We start from the raw sequence: 13931 nt of genomic DNA on the forward strand, positions 1-13931 counted from the left end.
GTTGGTCAGGGACTCATCCTACAGCAAGATAATGACCCAAAACATCATCCAGGCTATGTCACAACTACCTTAGAAGAAAGGAACAAGGCTTCACATCATGGAGTGGCCAGCACAGTCTCTGGACTTAAACCCCATGGAGCTGGTTTGGGATGAACTGGACAGAAAGCAAAGCAACCTACAAAGTGCAACAGTGTTGGGAATAACTTTCTGATCAATATTTCATTTCAATTGTAGGACAAAAAATTGCCGTGACTGTCCCGTCGACTCCAGTAGCGCTCATAACTAAAGAAACATCCCATACAAGGCTTTGAACACGTGACGGCGCCACGTGACCACCCGCCATGGACTTTAGCTCGCGTGGCTGTCAGTTCGCCGGCAGTTTGTTGGGAGAGCAGGTGAGAAAGGACCATGGCCGAGGATGCGACCGTGTCGGAGGAGACTTTAACAAGTTCTCTGACTCTCTTGGTGAACTTGGGCCGACTGCTCCTCCAGACGGCCAAGCAGGAGGCAGCAGGTAGGAACATGTTGTAGAAGGATGCATCTTGAATATTCAAGGTTTGGACGTTGAGTAGAGGGGTGTAAGTAGGTGTTTAAAGTGAAATATGATCCAGTGGCGGGATGAGAGGACAGCAGATGACCGGACAAACTCATGTACACCCGCTAATGTCAGAACACCGTATAGTCAGGAAGTTGTGTCACCGGCTCGGGTTGTGTCTTTGTAAATAGCATCAATACATCCATTAACTTTGCGAGCAAAGGAGGAATGAGCGCTGCATTCACGAAGTTTGGGAATAATCGTAAAGGAATGAGACTCCCGACTTTATGGTTTCACGTGAACGTCCCTTCAAATTGGAGCAACGAGTCACAAACAGCCACCGCTGTAGTTTAAGCAATAAAACATGACACGTCTGCTTTGTAGCGTCCGCGTTGTTTCCACATTACGGCCCAATGAACACACCGAGTTCTCAAAAACCAGCGATTGTCCGAGGAGCACCTGAACGCACCACTGCCTGCAACTCTTGGCGCTCTCCGTGGGGAAAGCGTCAATCTAGTTTTCTCATAAATTGCTTTTGAATTGTTGCAGTTGTCCCTCATTTCAACAACATATGTGCGAACGGGGAGGGATAATACAAGTTGATATTAAAAGTACTAATAGTACAAGAATCCAATTGGTGTTCCTAATTAAATTGAAAACCGAATTTAGGAGGAGATCAGATTGATTTGAGTGTAACGTTAAGTTTAGTTTTATAACCAATATATTTTGCCCCAATAAGCACAACACCATTCAAAGGCAAGTTATTTAATCTAAGTCTGGGGTTTTATTTTCACCATGTAGGATAAAAAAAAAAAAAAAATCTAATACCACACTTGTAACCTTTCGCCCACAATGTAATTTTTTACAATTCACTATTTCACAAGATTGCTCCAACACGCGCCTCTCGTGAGTTATTTAAGCAGATCAGCGTGATCAGGTCACTGAATGAAGGTGTTGGAACATAATCCCAGTCATGGGTATTGTCAACGCAGTGCCTTTGCACACAATCAGCCTGACCCAATAACGTTGTCCCCTTTTGTTCTCATACAGACTCCCTGGAGAAGTTGGTCCCATATAAGATCACCACTCTACTCGGCCTGATCACCGCCGGAGCAGACTGCTACAAAAGGTGAGGAGAAGCATTTGGCCACCCCGCTGTTTTACTCAAAGTTTTACGATATATATATATATATATATATATATATATATATATATATATATATATATATATATATATATATTTCTTTAATGCTTTTTGATTCTGTGTGTTTCTGTTGAGCAGCATAGGCGTGAAGAAGAAAAGTGAAGCAGAGGCCATTTGGCAGAAGTCTTATCAGTAAGTATGACTAAATAATCATCTAATCATAAACTTTTATATCTTACATGTGCAATAATGTCTATCATTCATTTTCCTGGCCCCCTTTTTCCATCCCCTCTTGCATTTGAGAAAGAGTGTACATATATATGTTTACGATAAAACATTATGGGGATGAATTCTGTAAGTTAAGGCCAAACAGGCCAAAAGATGAGAACACAAACATCAGTCAAATAGGCTCAACAAGCACAACACACGCCAGGACCGACCGCCATGAAAAACCTGCAGATCGGTGTTGGATCTTGTTCTCCGTCTTATTGGTTATTAATGTAACGGATCCAGATCAGTGTCGACGCCTCTTCATCAGAACCTTTCTTCCTTTTCCAGCCATGCAGCAGTGAGGGAGCAGGTGGAGGAACTCTCGCAGCTCGAGGTCTGTTTGTGAATCTGATTGTTTAACTGCTGTTGCTAATTGAAGTTATACTACGCAACATTTAAAAGTAGAAAACCTAAAAAGGCCAAAGGTTTTGCACAGACACATTTTACACCCTGCACACAGCAAAGATCGGGGTCCACGACAGTACGCTTTGGTTGGATGTGAATGGCATAAAACCCTAAAATACAGTGTGTGTATTTCATGGATTTGTATTCTAATTCTCCAGGATCTTCTTTGTATGCACAACGTGTACCGTTTTACAAATCAGTAATAAATCAACAACAAAAATGTTTTCTCTTGGATTCCTGCAATAACATGAGGTCAAATGCAGAATGTCTATTTGTGGCTCTGTGACTTTAAAACATTTGATAAAACTGACCTGAATTAGGTCTTGTCAAGTTTTGGTTGATACAGAAGTTTTATTTTCATTTCATTATTTTGAAATAATAAATGCAATTTCTGAAATGCTTTTACATTATTTCTGTATTTAATTAGTCTCTTAACCAGTTTATGATTGAGTTGACGCACTGGGGTGTGTCTATAGTTTCAATCTGTGTGCGTGTGCGTGTGCGTGTGCGTGTGCGTGTGTGTGTGTGTGTGTGTGTGTGTGTGTGTGTGTGTGTGTGTGTGTGTGTAGAATGAGTGGGACTCCTTCCTGGAGAGTGTGGACAGAGGTCTGCAGACGACAGACAGTCAGCTGTCGGGAGGAAAGATCGCAGACCGCCTGAGCCCCGAGACCCCGTTCACTGATGGACGGAGTGGAGAGTGAGTTCACACACTGCCGGTCACACCCTGAACCGCCTCTTTTTGTTCACAATATTTTGTACAAGCTGTGTTGTCTCCTGTTTTCAAGGAGCGTGACCCTGGGTGAGTACCTGGGTCGGGGTCAGAAGCCGCTGCTGGTCCTCATCAGACACTTTGGATGACTGCCGTGACGAGACCACGTGGCCGAGCTGGAGGCCAATCAGGTCGGTTAACCTTTAATCTGATTGTAATTAAATAATTTGCTAACTAACAACCGGCTCAACCTCATGCTGCGTCCTGCCATCGCTCTGTGAGACTGCTGTTAGTGTTGGTTAACAAAAAGCATCCCATTGATGCGGAACGCCTTCCGATGTGGTCTTCTCTTACAGTGGATGAATAAATGATTATTCATGCGTCATTGCTGTTGCCAAGCTTTTAAACCAAGTCCTCTAAAAGGTCTCGCCTGTGTAGTCAGAGCTCCTCCAATTAGTTGGCCACACAAATACACTTAAGTTAGCTCCTGTCACAGCACGTGTAGTTCTTATCAAATGTTTTAAAGTCACAGAGCCACAAATAGACATTCTGTATTTGACCTCATAGATATGGACATACCAAACAATTTAACTAACATTTCCTCCACTCAGCCTGATACAGTTTCTCCCACAGCACACAGGATCATGTATACTCCCGCTCCCCTGGGGGAGATACATTGTTATACCCGTCGTCCAGACTCTTGACCATGGCAGACGGGGACGTCCAAGGTCCTCATCTTGACTTCCAAGCCCAATGATCAACTAATAAAAAACAACGAAAGTTTTTAGTTTCCACAAGGGGCTAACCAGGTGCTTAGCGTTCTACTTTCTGTGAGTGGGATTGACCTTGTCATCTAGCGCTTAACAAGGAAAAAAGTAAGCATGCATAAGCCTAAAATGTACCATGTGGACTCCTAAATCTTTTTTTTCTCTGCTCCGGCTAAAAAAAAAGTGTCCCTCACGTTTTTCACCACCAGTCACCACTTATTGACTTTTAAATCAATAAATGACTTGAGTTTGGACAGGACTGTATCAAAGTGAGTATGAAGAGATGTACATTGATCTGAAATTGTTTCATTGTGCGCCTCTGCAGGCTGCCCTGGAAGCTCGGTCAGTGCGGGTCTTGGTGGTGTCTTTCGGAGGCATGGAGGGGGCTCGGGTGTGGCGGGAGCAGACTGGATGCTCTTTCGACCTGCTGCTGGATCCACAGAGAAAGGTCAGGTCGTGACTCAATCAACTGAATGTAAATTTGAACATAATAAGGAAATAAAAAACAAAAAAAACAGGATTTGTCTTGTTATGTAAAATGGAAATGAAAGGATCAGATTACAGCAGATTAAATCTGTCTGCATTTGATTATACTGCAGCTACATTTACACGCAGTGCAGGTGGGTAGGTGCATGAGACTAAAGATGTGTTATAGCTAACAGCTGTTTGATGATTTGTCCTGAAAGGCCAGTGAGCTGAAGCCTCCAAACCATGAATTCTGAAAAGTCAACCACCAGATGTTTGCAGCTGTGAAATGGAAACCAGGGCAATCAACCAAATATGAAGACAGAAGATTTTCCACATGCCACAGAAGCAATCGTCCATCATGATGTGTGTGTGTGTGTGTGTGTGTGTGTGTGTGTGTGTGTGTGTGTGTGTGTGTGTGTGTGTGTGTGTGTGTAAACCTGAATAGGCGGCATTCTTTTCTTCCCCCTTGTGCTTTCTCTTGTGTTTCTGCAGAAGATATTTCACATTCCTAACGCAGTAGATGTCATCTCTGCTACAGGTTTACAGGAGTTTCGGCCTCGGCTCTTCCTACGCCAAGGTTATGAAGTTCGGCTGCCTGCTGCTGTACTCCGAGTACGGAGCTGTGGACAGAGACTTCCCGGATGTCCCCCCACGCCTGCTGGAAGATATCTACCAGGTACAAATGGATACTGATGTAGGAACTTTTAATCAGGGACGTAAAATGAGCCTGAATGTGTTTTTGTATTGTCAGATGGGAGGAGACTTTTTGCTGGATGAAGAAGGGAAGGTCCTTCTTTCTCACCCGTGTGAGAGCCCGATGCACAGGCCGACTGTGAAGGCCATCCTGCAGGCCGCGGACCCTCCAGGCTGCTCCGCAGAGTAACGTCCACATGTGGACGACGAGCTGTGAAGGATACGGCAACACTGGAGACATTGAGGTTGATCGGGGGGGTTATTTGCATTTGACCACACTGACACCACAGAGGAAGAGCAGCTCTTTTGACTCACGTTTATGACGTCACGTCTCAAACTCATGACACCATGAAGGAATGTGACCGATGCAGAACTGTGAATCAAACACAAAATGATCTTCTCCTTGTTGTGTCAGTGTTGTGATGGAAGCATTTCCTAATGAGCGGTTTTACTGGATTATAATATAGATTAATATGAAATTTTATTCTATTTGTTATAAATGTTATGTTTGAATTGATAATTATGCTGATTTGAGCAATTTTACGGTAATTTGTCACATTGGACAATATGGCACTTCTTAAGGCTTTAATTTAAAAGGAGCTCAGTCAGAGCATTAATATAGCAGCAAACAACTACTGAGCAGAGGATTAAGTCCCTCCCCCTGGGATTACAACAGTCCGCCCCGACTCTCGTAGGGCCCAGCCTCGAGTTTCCTACTCAGGTAGACACTGTGGGTGCATCCTAAGTCTCTAAATGGCATCCCCGTTTCCCTCACTTGTGTTCCTTCCTTGTTCCGCCCACCAGGGAAGCACAAAGAGACGCAAGGAAACCAAGCGAGGAGAGAAGACGCGAGAAAAAACATGTTTTAACAGACATGAGACGTCCTTTCCTCTGAAGCGTCGCTTGAAGCGACGTCGGTTTCTGATGACTGCAGCCGACTGACAGCTGATCACAGCTGATCAGCTGTCAGTCGGCGGAGTTGTTTTCTGGTCCGGACCCGATTTAGCGAACATTTTAATAAAAATGCACTTAAAATATTGATACAAATTCTTACATGTGTTCAGTTGATTTAATGGTTTTAAACTAGAACGTATATAAATAAGACACAGTTATCATCAGTGTCAGAGAGATGTTTTCTCTGTCGTCTGTCACCTGTTAAACAAACTGCATTGAGTATTTATACTGTGTTGTGTTCAAGGTCATGCTTATACGCAGCATCGGTTACCACGCGTCTTATTTATTAATTATGTTGGTATGTTTTGAAATTCTAATTGTGACATTATAAAATAACCATACATGTAGTAAAAGTGTTTCTTCTCTCCAGCTCTCTGATTTTAATTACATACATAATAAGTTATTGAGGGAAACAGAACAAATCTTTGAAGAAAATAGTTTGTGGTCCTTTTGTTGTTCAGACCGACAATGAATGAACACATATTTTAACGAGATGGTGAATAAGAAAACACTAAAATATATAACGTTTATTCTGTGATCGTCTTCACTCTGCTATGAAACTCCAGCGATCAGTGCGCTCAGCTGCAGCGGCCAATCAGATGACAGAGGAACAGTGAGGGGGCGTGTCCAGCGTTAAAACACTTCCTGGAAGTCTACTCTCAGGACTCCTCGACCTTTGGGACGGCCTTCAATATGGCGGCGCAGAACCACTTCCGGTTCAGTCGAGGAGCGAGGAAACGGCCATTTAGAGACTTAGGATGCATCCTGTGAGCTCTGCTCGCCACCAGCTCAGCCATCGCCATGTTGAGAGCCTTATGGAGTCAAGATAAGCTCTGAATTTGCATGTTTCACCTTTTAAGAGTGAACCCAACAGGTTGGGGTTTTTAGCGGTCCGAAGTGGCAGTGAGAGGTGACATCTTTTTATTTTTAAAAAAGGGGCAAATTACTAGATTAGCCAGAAATTATGGCTACTTTGTAACCAGTCAGGGGAGAGATTAAAGTGGCAGCTGAATCCTCTATTTCTTTTGTAATCATAAACAAACTGCACTTTGAGATTTTACTGTAGTAAAAACAACATAATTGCTGCCACTCTGATCTTTTATTTTTGATAAGTAAAATAAGCACATCTTTTGTGTGTTTGATTCTTTAGTCCTCCAGGGTCACATCCCAGGATTTCTAATGAGCAGGAGCTGGGTATCAAACCTGTTTGCCTATTTGTTACTGAAATTAGTCTAGTGCAGAGTATCAAAAACTCACAAAGAATATCTGGGCAGATATGTTGTCTTTTTGTTAATTTGATGAGATATTGTTCTTGATTGATATCAAAATATTTGCCTATTTGGAAACCAGAGCAATTAACCAAATATGAAGACAGAAGATTTCCAACATGCCGCAGAAGTGTCTGTGTGTGTGTGTGTGTGTGTGTGTGTGTGTGTGTGTGTGTGTGTGTGTGTGTGTGTGTGTGTGTGTGTGTGTGTGTGAACCTGAATAGGTGGATTTCTTTTTTTCCCCTTGTGCTTTCTGTTTCTGCAGAAGATATTTCACATTCATAACGCAGTAGATGTCATCTCTGCTACAGGTTTACAGGAGTTTCAGCCTTGGCTCTTCCTACGCCAAGGTGATGAAGTTTGGCTGCCTGCTGATATCAAAATCTTGGCCAATTTACGAAAAAGTCCTTCTATAGTTGCATTAGATACCATTTAACATTTTGGCTTGTTTTGTTAAATAGAAAAAGGATTGTTGAAAAATATGTCTCGCTCTATATTTCTAACAGAAAGGTATCAAAAAGTATCTGCCTCATCACAAAAAGCATGTACATTCATTGTTTTATATACAACTCTTTTGTTTTACATGTATAGGACTCAGAATACATTTACAGTAATCGTGTGTCACTTTAAGAGGTGCAAAGGGAAGTGCGATGTAAAAATGTTCTGGCCGGAGATGTTGAAGAATCAGCAGTTTGACCAGACTTTATCAAAATAGCTTCAAAGCTCAGAAATAACAGCAAAGCACTGGCTGTCCAGCCCAAACACACATTGATTTATATCCTCAAGAGGTTCACTTTGTGCTGATTCTGAAGAAAGTGCCTCCAGCACTGTTTCGCCCTTTTTTTTGTGTAAACTTTGAACAAATATTTAAAATTGCCAAGTGTGGAATAACAGCAGAGTCCTGACTGGTTTACATTCATATGACTGCAGCTGCATGAATACAATAATATGTTGTAATATCTAATCTGATGAAGTTACCTACTCGTACATATTCATCACTTTCAGAACTTAAATGGCAATACATGGATTTGTGCGCATTGAAAAATTGAAAAGCTTATTTTGTTTACCTTAAAAAAAAAACCTTAAAATATTCTCATGCCAAATGTTTTCTTTTCATCCAACATGTGGAAGCTACTTAAACCCTGCCGGACTCATAGCACATAGAAGTGAAATCATACTCAATATTCATATTGAAATATTGAGTTTTTCTTATGGAGAATTTAAGACGACCTCACCATTGAAAACAACCAATCCCGCGATGTGTCTCAAGGGCAATACGTTACTTGAAAATATAGAGGGCTTTTATTTCAAAGGATTAATGACTGGAGGTCAAAGCAACTGTAAGGCGGCGAGGGAGTGAAACTTGAAAAGAGTTATTTTTTAAAGTGCCTCCCTGTCGTCAAACTCGCACATGTAGTTCATGGTCCGGTCGCAGTAGTGGTCCCACCAGTCGCCGTCGTCCGACGACATCGCCACGCAGTTCTCGCGCCTCCCGCCGTCCGGCTGGCTGGACAGGAAGTGTCTGCGCCACTGGAAGTACGAGACCGGCGTCCCGTCGTCGAAGTGGTACGTGCCCTCGGAGCGCAGGTCGTTGACGCCCAGCCACACGGGCCAGTTGCCCGGGTGGAAAAAGGCCTTGACGTAGTTGGCGAGGGCCTCCTGCTCGCGGCGGTCGCGCGGCATCGCCATGCGGCCGCCGCGCTCCAGGCACTTCCGGTTCGCCCCGGCGTAGTCCTCGTGCCTGTTGTACACGAGGTAGCATTTGTATCCCAACCGGTGTCCCTTCTGGCAACCTGAGGAGCGGAGACACGTCCGGAAGTTCATTTTTGAATTAAAATATACAAATGAAATGGAAATTATGAGAATGAAAGTGGAAATTATGAGATAGAAAGTGGAAATTATGAGATAGAAAGTGGAAATTATGAGATGGAAAGTCAAAATTATGAGATGGAAAGTGGAAATTATGAGATAGAAAGTCAAAATTATGAGATAGAAAGTCGAAATTATGAGATAGAAAGTGGAAATTATGAGATAGAAAGTGGAAATTATGAGATAGAAAGTCAAAATTATGAGATAGAAAGTCGAAATTATGAGATAGAAAGTTGAAATTATGAGATAGAAAGTGGAAATTATGAGATAGAAAGTCAAAATTATGAGATAGAAAGTCGAAATTATGAGATAAAAAGTCGAAATTATGAGATAGAAAGTGGAAATTATGAGATAGAAAGTGGAAATTATGAGATAGAAAGTCAAAATTATGAGATGGAAAGTGGAAATTATGAGATAGAAAGTCAAAATTATGAGATAGAAAGTCGAAATTATGAGATAGAAAGTCGAAATTATGAGATAGAAAGTCAAAATTATGAGATAGAAAGTCGAAATTATGAGATAAAAAGTCGAAATTATGAGATAGAAAGTGGAAATTATGAGATAGAAAGTCAAAATTATGAGATAGAAAGTGGAAATTATGAGATAGAAAGTCAAAATTATGAGATGGAAAGTGGAAATTATGAGATAGAAAGTCAAAATTATGAGATAGAAAGTCGAAATTATGAGATAGAAAGTCGAAATTATGAGATAGAAAGTCAAAATTAGAATATAAAAAGGCATAATTATGAGCTTGAAAGTCAAAATTAGGAGATAAAAAAGTCTAAATTATTTTTCGACTTTCTTATCTGATATATTTTTTTCTTTTTCTAGCTGAAATGGGCTTGCATAGTGGACAAGAATAAGGGACAAATCAATCATCCATGAATAAAACCTGCGTCAGTGTGTTTTCTGTCCACCAGAGGGCAGCGCAACACGCTGTGACCACAACACAACTTTAGAATTGAATCACCAGACAAAGTTTACGCTGCACGTTGTGCAAACTGCTACTTGTTTTACACACTGCAGAGCAAAGTCAACATTAAGTTGGAGTCGTGTTTGTGTGAAAATAGTGTGTTACCTTCCAGTCGTCCCATCTCCTTGCGGTTGTCCTTGCTGTGCTGGTAGACCTCTCGGATGTTGTCCTCCAGCTCCTCCACTTTAGCTGCCATGTTAGTGATGGGGAACACCAAAAACAAGGAGACGTGGAGCTCAGTACAGGGCAGCGTCCTCTTGGCTTCCTTTTAAAAGGTAAAGATCTACCATGGCAAAGTCAACTCTCTGATGGATTGCACCGCCACAGCTTATTAAAGTGGGATTCCTGTTTAACGATGGTCTGTATAGAGAACGCCCAAATACGGACACAAAATACGCCCAAGTATGTCTCATTCACTTCCTTTCTCATTCATAGTTTTTTTTCCTTCATATTGCTTCTTTTGTGAAGTACAAAATCTTATACTTTTTAGCAGAGGGGACACTACATGTATCCTCCATTTCATCATTTTACAGTGAACATGTCTGACTGAGGGGGAAATGCTGGTGATCGTCTTACCGTCCACCCTGATCAGGCGGTCCATTAGCTGGCTGACTTTAACATCCAGGGTGTAGTGACCAACATTCAGCTTGTGGATCCCCTGGTCCATATCTGCTAATCTGGACACTAAGAGAATATCCAGTAGGAGACGATGGAGGAGAAGAACAGGAAAGAGAAATGTGGTGCATTCACATCAAATCTGACTGTGCTACTTTAAAGTACAGCAATAAGGCTCATCGTTATTAGGTTAGAGTAAGATATGATGCAGTTATTTTTCCACAGTGGTGGCATACGGTCTGAACTGGATCTGGATAAGGAGACTCACAGACATAGTTGTATGAATTTTCAAAGTCTGACACCGGGCTGGTTGGCTCTGGTTCAGGCTCTGGAAGAATATCAGGAACGTCCCCTCGCACACTCTTCACCTCTGAATGGGATGCCTGACACACACACACACACACACACACACACACACACACACACACACGCACACACACACACACACACACACACACACACATAGAGAGAGAAATTTCTCAGGTTTTGTGTCCACCACATGTAAATTCTGTTAGAGTAAATGAAACCAAACACAAGTTCCACGTAATCAATCACAACTCAAAGCAAACTCCTTTGGGTTGTATCCAAAATGCAAAGCACATCTCTGTTATTGTTATCTCTGTCATCCTCTGTGCACATCTGGACCTGTTTTAATTTCAAACATTTCAATTTTCGAAAGAATACACACGTTCAGTTGTATTAGGATTAGGAAACAAGAGGGAGCGGATTCAGACGCTGCATGGGTCAAATATATTCTCACACCTTGGCTCCAGGGGTCCGGACCTGTAGGTCATCCGGGATCATTGAAGCAACAGAAAAAACGTCTTTGTCATGAAATAGTAGTTCAATGATGGTTGTTACTTTAGTTTTAGTTTACTTTATTAGAACAAAGGTAACAAGAAACAGCATAGATTGTGCAGCAGCGTCAGAAACCCCAGAGGGTTTACCATGAACCTTCCCTCAAAGTTGAACTATTTGTCCATCCAAAGTGACGCTCTGCTGTATTGTATGGCAAATTGACCAAGAGTTATATTATATATGCCATAAAATACATAATAATGAGATGATAGTAATGGAGACAAAACAATAATGAAATAAAAATGATCAGGAATCATATATAGCACATTCTAAATGAACTTAATTAATAACTATATGTTGGAAAGTGAGTAACAAGTATACAAATATAAGGTCTTACCCATTTCTAAACTTAAATAACTCAAATCATAAACTTAACGTTGATCACATATACACATAAACAATCATCTCAGAATATATCAAGATACTTCAATAGCATGGACCACAAAGTTTTGCTAATTGCGTCTCCATCCTCACCATCCTCTAAATGACACGCAGGATGGGATGTTTGTGATCTTTAGTATTGTCAAAATGAATCAGTTTTAGCTGGAAACCATGTATATTCATCCCTATCAGCAGCACCGTGCGTGTCACCATGCTCCCTCTGTGGCATATGGACTGGCAGAAGGAGATGGTTGTTTCATTTGTCTGACACACACATTAGTGGAGTGAACAAACTACCAGATGGACCCGCTCCTCTCCGTGCATCATCATAAATACAGTCTGTAAAACCACGATTATCCTCAACGCGTCTGGATCGTTTGCACTTCAAATAAAACAAACGTCATCAGCGTAATATATAGCACAAAAAAAACAAACAACCCCTCTCATTGTTTATTTATCTTTTGCTTGATTTAGCTCGACCAGACTCCCTCCTCTACACATGCCCAGCGCTCAGAGCGCCGTGAATCTCCCCAGAGGAGCAGACGCACAGCAGCAACACCTCCAATGCGATACAGTTTGAAGTTAATTGAGTCCATGCGCGCATGCAGTACACACAATCGGTCCTGACCTGTGTTGGTGTGGCGGCGGCCGTCCCTGTAGGAACACACACACCCAGAGAACATAAACACAGGAGAGCGAGCGAGGTGGCAGCCGGTCCCATTTTCCTGCTTCCTAATAACTCTGCTTGTACTTCAGCAGCAAAACTCCCTCCTTCTCTCTCTCTCTCTCTCTCTCTCTCTCTCTCTGTCTCTCTCTCTCTCTCTCTCTCTCTCTCTCGACCCTCTCGCGCTTCCCTCACAGATGTGATCCAGGAGTCGGCAAAGCATGGAGGCAGCAGCATCCGCAGGGATCAACCATTAGAAATGTGAACGAGTGAAGAAAAAGAACACACACACAAACACACACACACACACACACACACACACAGATGCCGAAATGCCAGGTGTTTGGGAAACAAGTCAGAATCACATCCCAGTCGTGCCTCCTCTTCAGGATGTCACTCCTCTGCTGCCAAACAACAGGAAAAGCTCTGTGTTTATGCTCCCACCTCCCATTTCCACTCTTTGTGTGCACTCTGTTGTTAACACAGGGGGGGATGACAACACAGGTAATGCATTTTGAGGCCCTTCAAATGTGTTTGTTTTATTTTTTTTTTATCTCAGCCTAAAGAGAAATTCACTGTCCAAAAATAACACTTGTCTTCCAAATGTCATAAGCAAAGAAAAGCAGTTGTCAGCGATGTGACTGTGCACTTTTCAGGAAGGCACGTGGTTTTCTGTGCACGGCATTTTGATCCTTTGGTTTCGAGAGAAAGACAATCTAATCCGGAGATACAAGACTTCCATTCCCATTGAGAAACATCCTCAGTTCACTAGTGTAACTAAGTATAATGTCAGCACATTTCCCTCATGCCTGAATCAGTTTAAAGCTCATAGTTGTGTCCACTTTAATATAATAATCTCAACTCAATGTCCACTCATAGCTTTTTCTGGGGCTTTCAACCACATTCAACTGCCTTCCTGGCAGATGGAGTTTGCTCCGTTCGTATGAATCTCTCGTGTTCGTTTTTATCTTTAATGTTTGGCACGGATGTTCAGTTTTGGCCCCTTAAACAATAATTTGTCAAACTACTGGAAAACTCCTATTTCCAAGGTCAAGAGTGAACTTTCAAGCCTGACTTACAATTTATAACTTGTGCATCCTTAACGTTAAACTCTGGCTTAAATGTTGGCAGAATTCGGTTGCAAATAGAAAACCCTGCATGCCTGCACACATGAGCAGACTGTGGTCATAAAGTCTCTCTCACAGACACACACACACACACACACACACACGCTTGCATACATGGATGTACACACACAGCCCTTCTATTAATCAGGCCTGCTTGCCAAGCTTTTAGTGTAATTAGATAAATCCTCGGGCAGAGAAATATGAGGTTCTGAATCTATTCAGGGAAATTAC

The 13931-nt window shown here is 42.0% G+C and overlaps 2 protein-coding genes across 2 annotated transcripts; one reads left to right on the plus strand and one right to left on the minus strand.

Annotated features, from left to right (window-relative positions):
• Positions 1 to 378: 378 nt before the first annotated feature.
• Positions 379 to 7076, plus strand: selenol (selenoprotein L). Its single transcript, XM_068576988.1, has 9 exons — positions 379 to 514; positions 1586 to 1664; positions 1818 to 1871; positions 2238 to 2283; positions 2924 to 3051; positions 3140 to 3254; positions 4156 to 4278; positions 4837 to 4974; positions 5050 to 7076. The coding sequence occupies exons 1-9, from the start codon at positions 409 to 411 to the stop codon at positions 5179 to 5181; spliced, it is 921 nt and encodes a 306-aa protein (XP_068433089.1). The 5' UTR covers positions 379 to 408; the 3' UTR covers positions 5182 to 7076.
• A 629-nt stretch (positions 7077 to 7705) lies between these two features.
• On the minus strand, positions 7706 to 12640 carry clec11a (C-type lectin domain containing 11A). The gene is made up of 5 exons (XM_068576989.1): positions 12538 to 12640; positions 10939 to 11053; positions 10632 to 10739; positions 10161 to 10244; positions 7706 to 9006 (listed from the first exon to the last, which is right to left on the minus strand). The coding sequence occupies exons 1-5, from the start codon at positions 12628 to 12630 to the stop codon at positions 8594 to 8596; spliced, it is 813 nt and encodes a 270-aa protein (XP_068433090.1). The 5' UTR covers positions 12631 to 12640; the 3' UTR covers positions 7706 to 8593.
• Between the last annotated feature and the right edge of the window lie 1291 nt (positions 12641 to 13931).

Source organism: Clinocottus analis, unplaced genomic scaffold (assembly GCF_023055335.1).
Source record: "Clinocottus analis isolate CAN_PGR_092001 unplaced genomic scaffold, fCliAna1.0.p SCAF_15, whole genome shotgun sequence".
Lineage (NCBI taxonomy): Eukaryota > Metazoa > Chordata > Actinopteri > Perciformes > Cottidae > Clinocottus > Clinocottus analis.

Coding starts and splice junctions, on each gene's coding strand:
- clec11a (XM_068576989.1), bottom strand. CDS start 12,630: ATGGGACCGGCTGCCACCTCGCTCGCTCTCCTGTGTTTATGTTCTCTG. Junction 11,054..12,537: donor CCGCCGCCACACCAACACAG/GTCAGGACCGAT, acceptor TGTGTGTGTCAG/GCATCCCATTCAGAGGTGAA. Junction 10,245..10,631: donor CCGCCTGATCAGGGTGGACG/GTAAGACGATCA, acceptor CTAACATGGCAG/CTAAAGTGGAGGAGCTGGAG.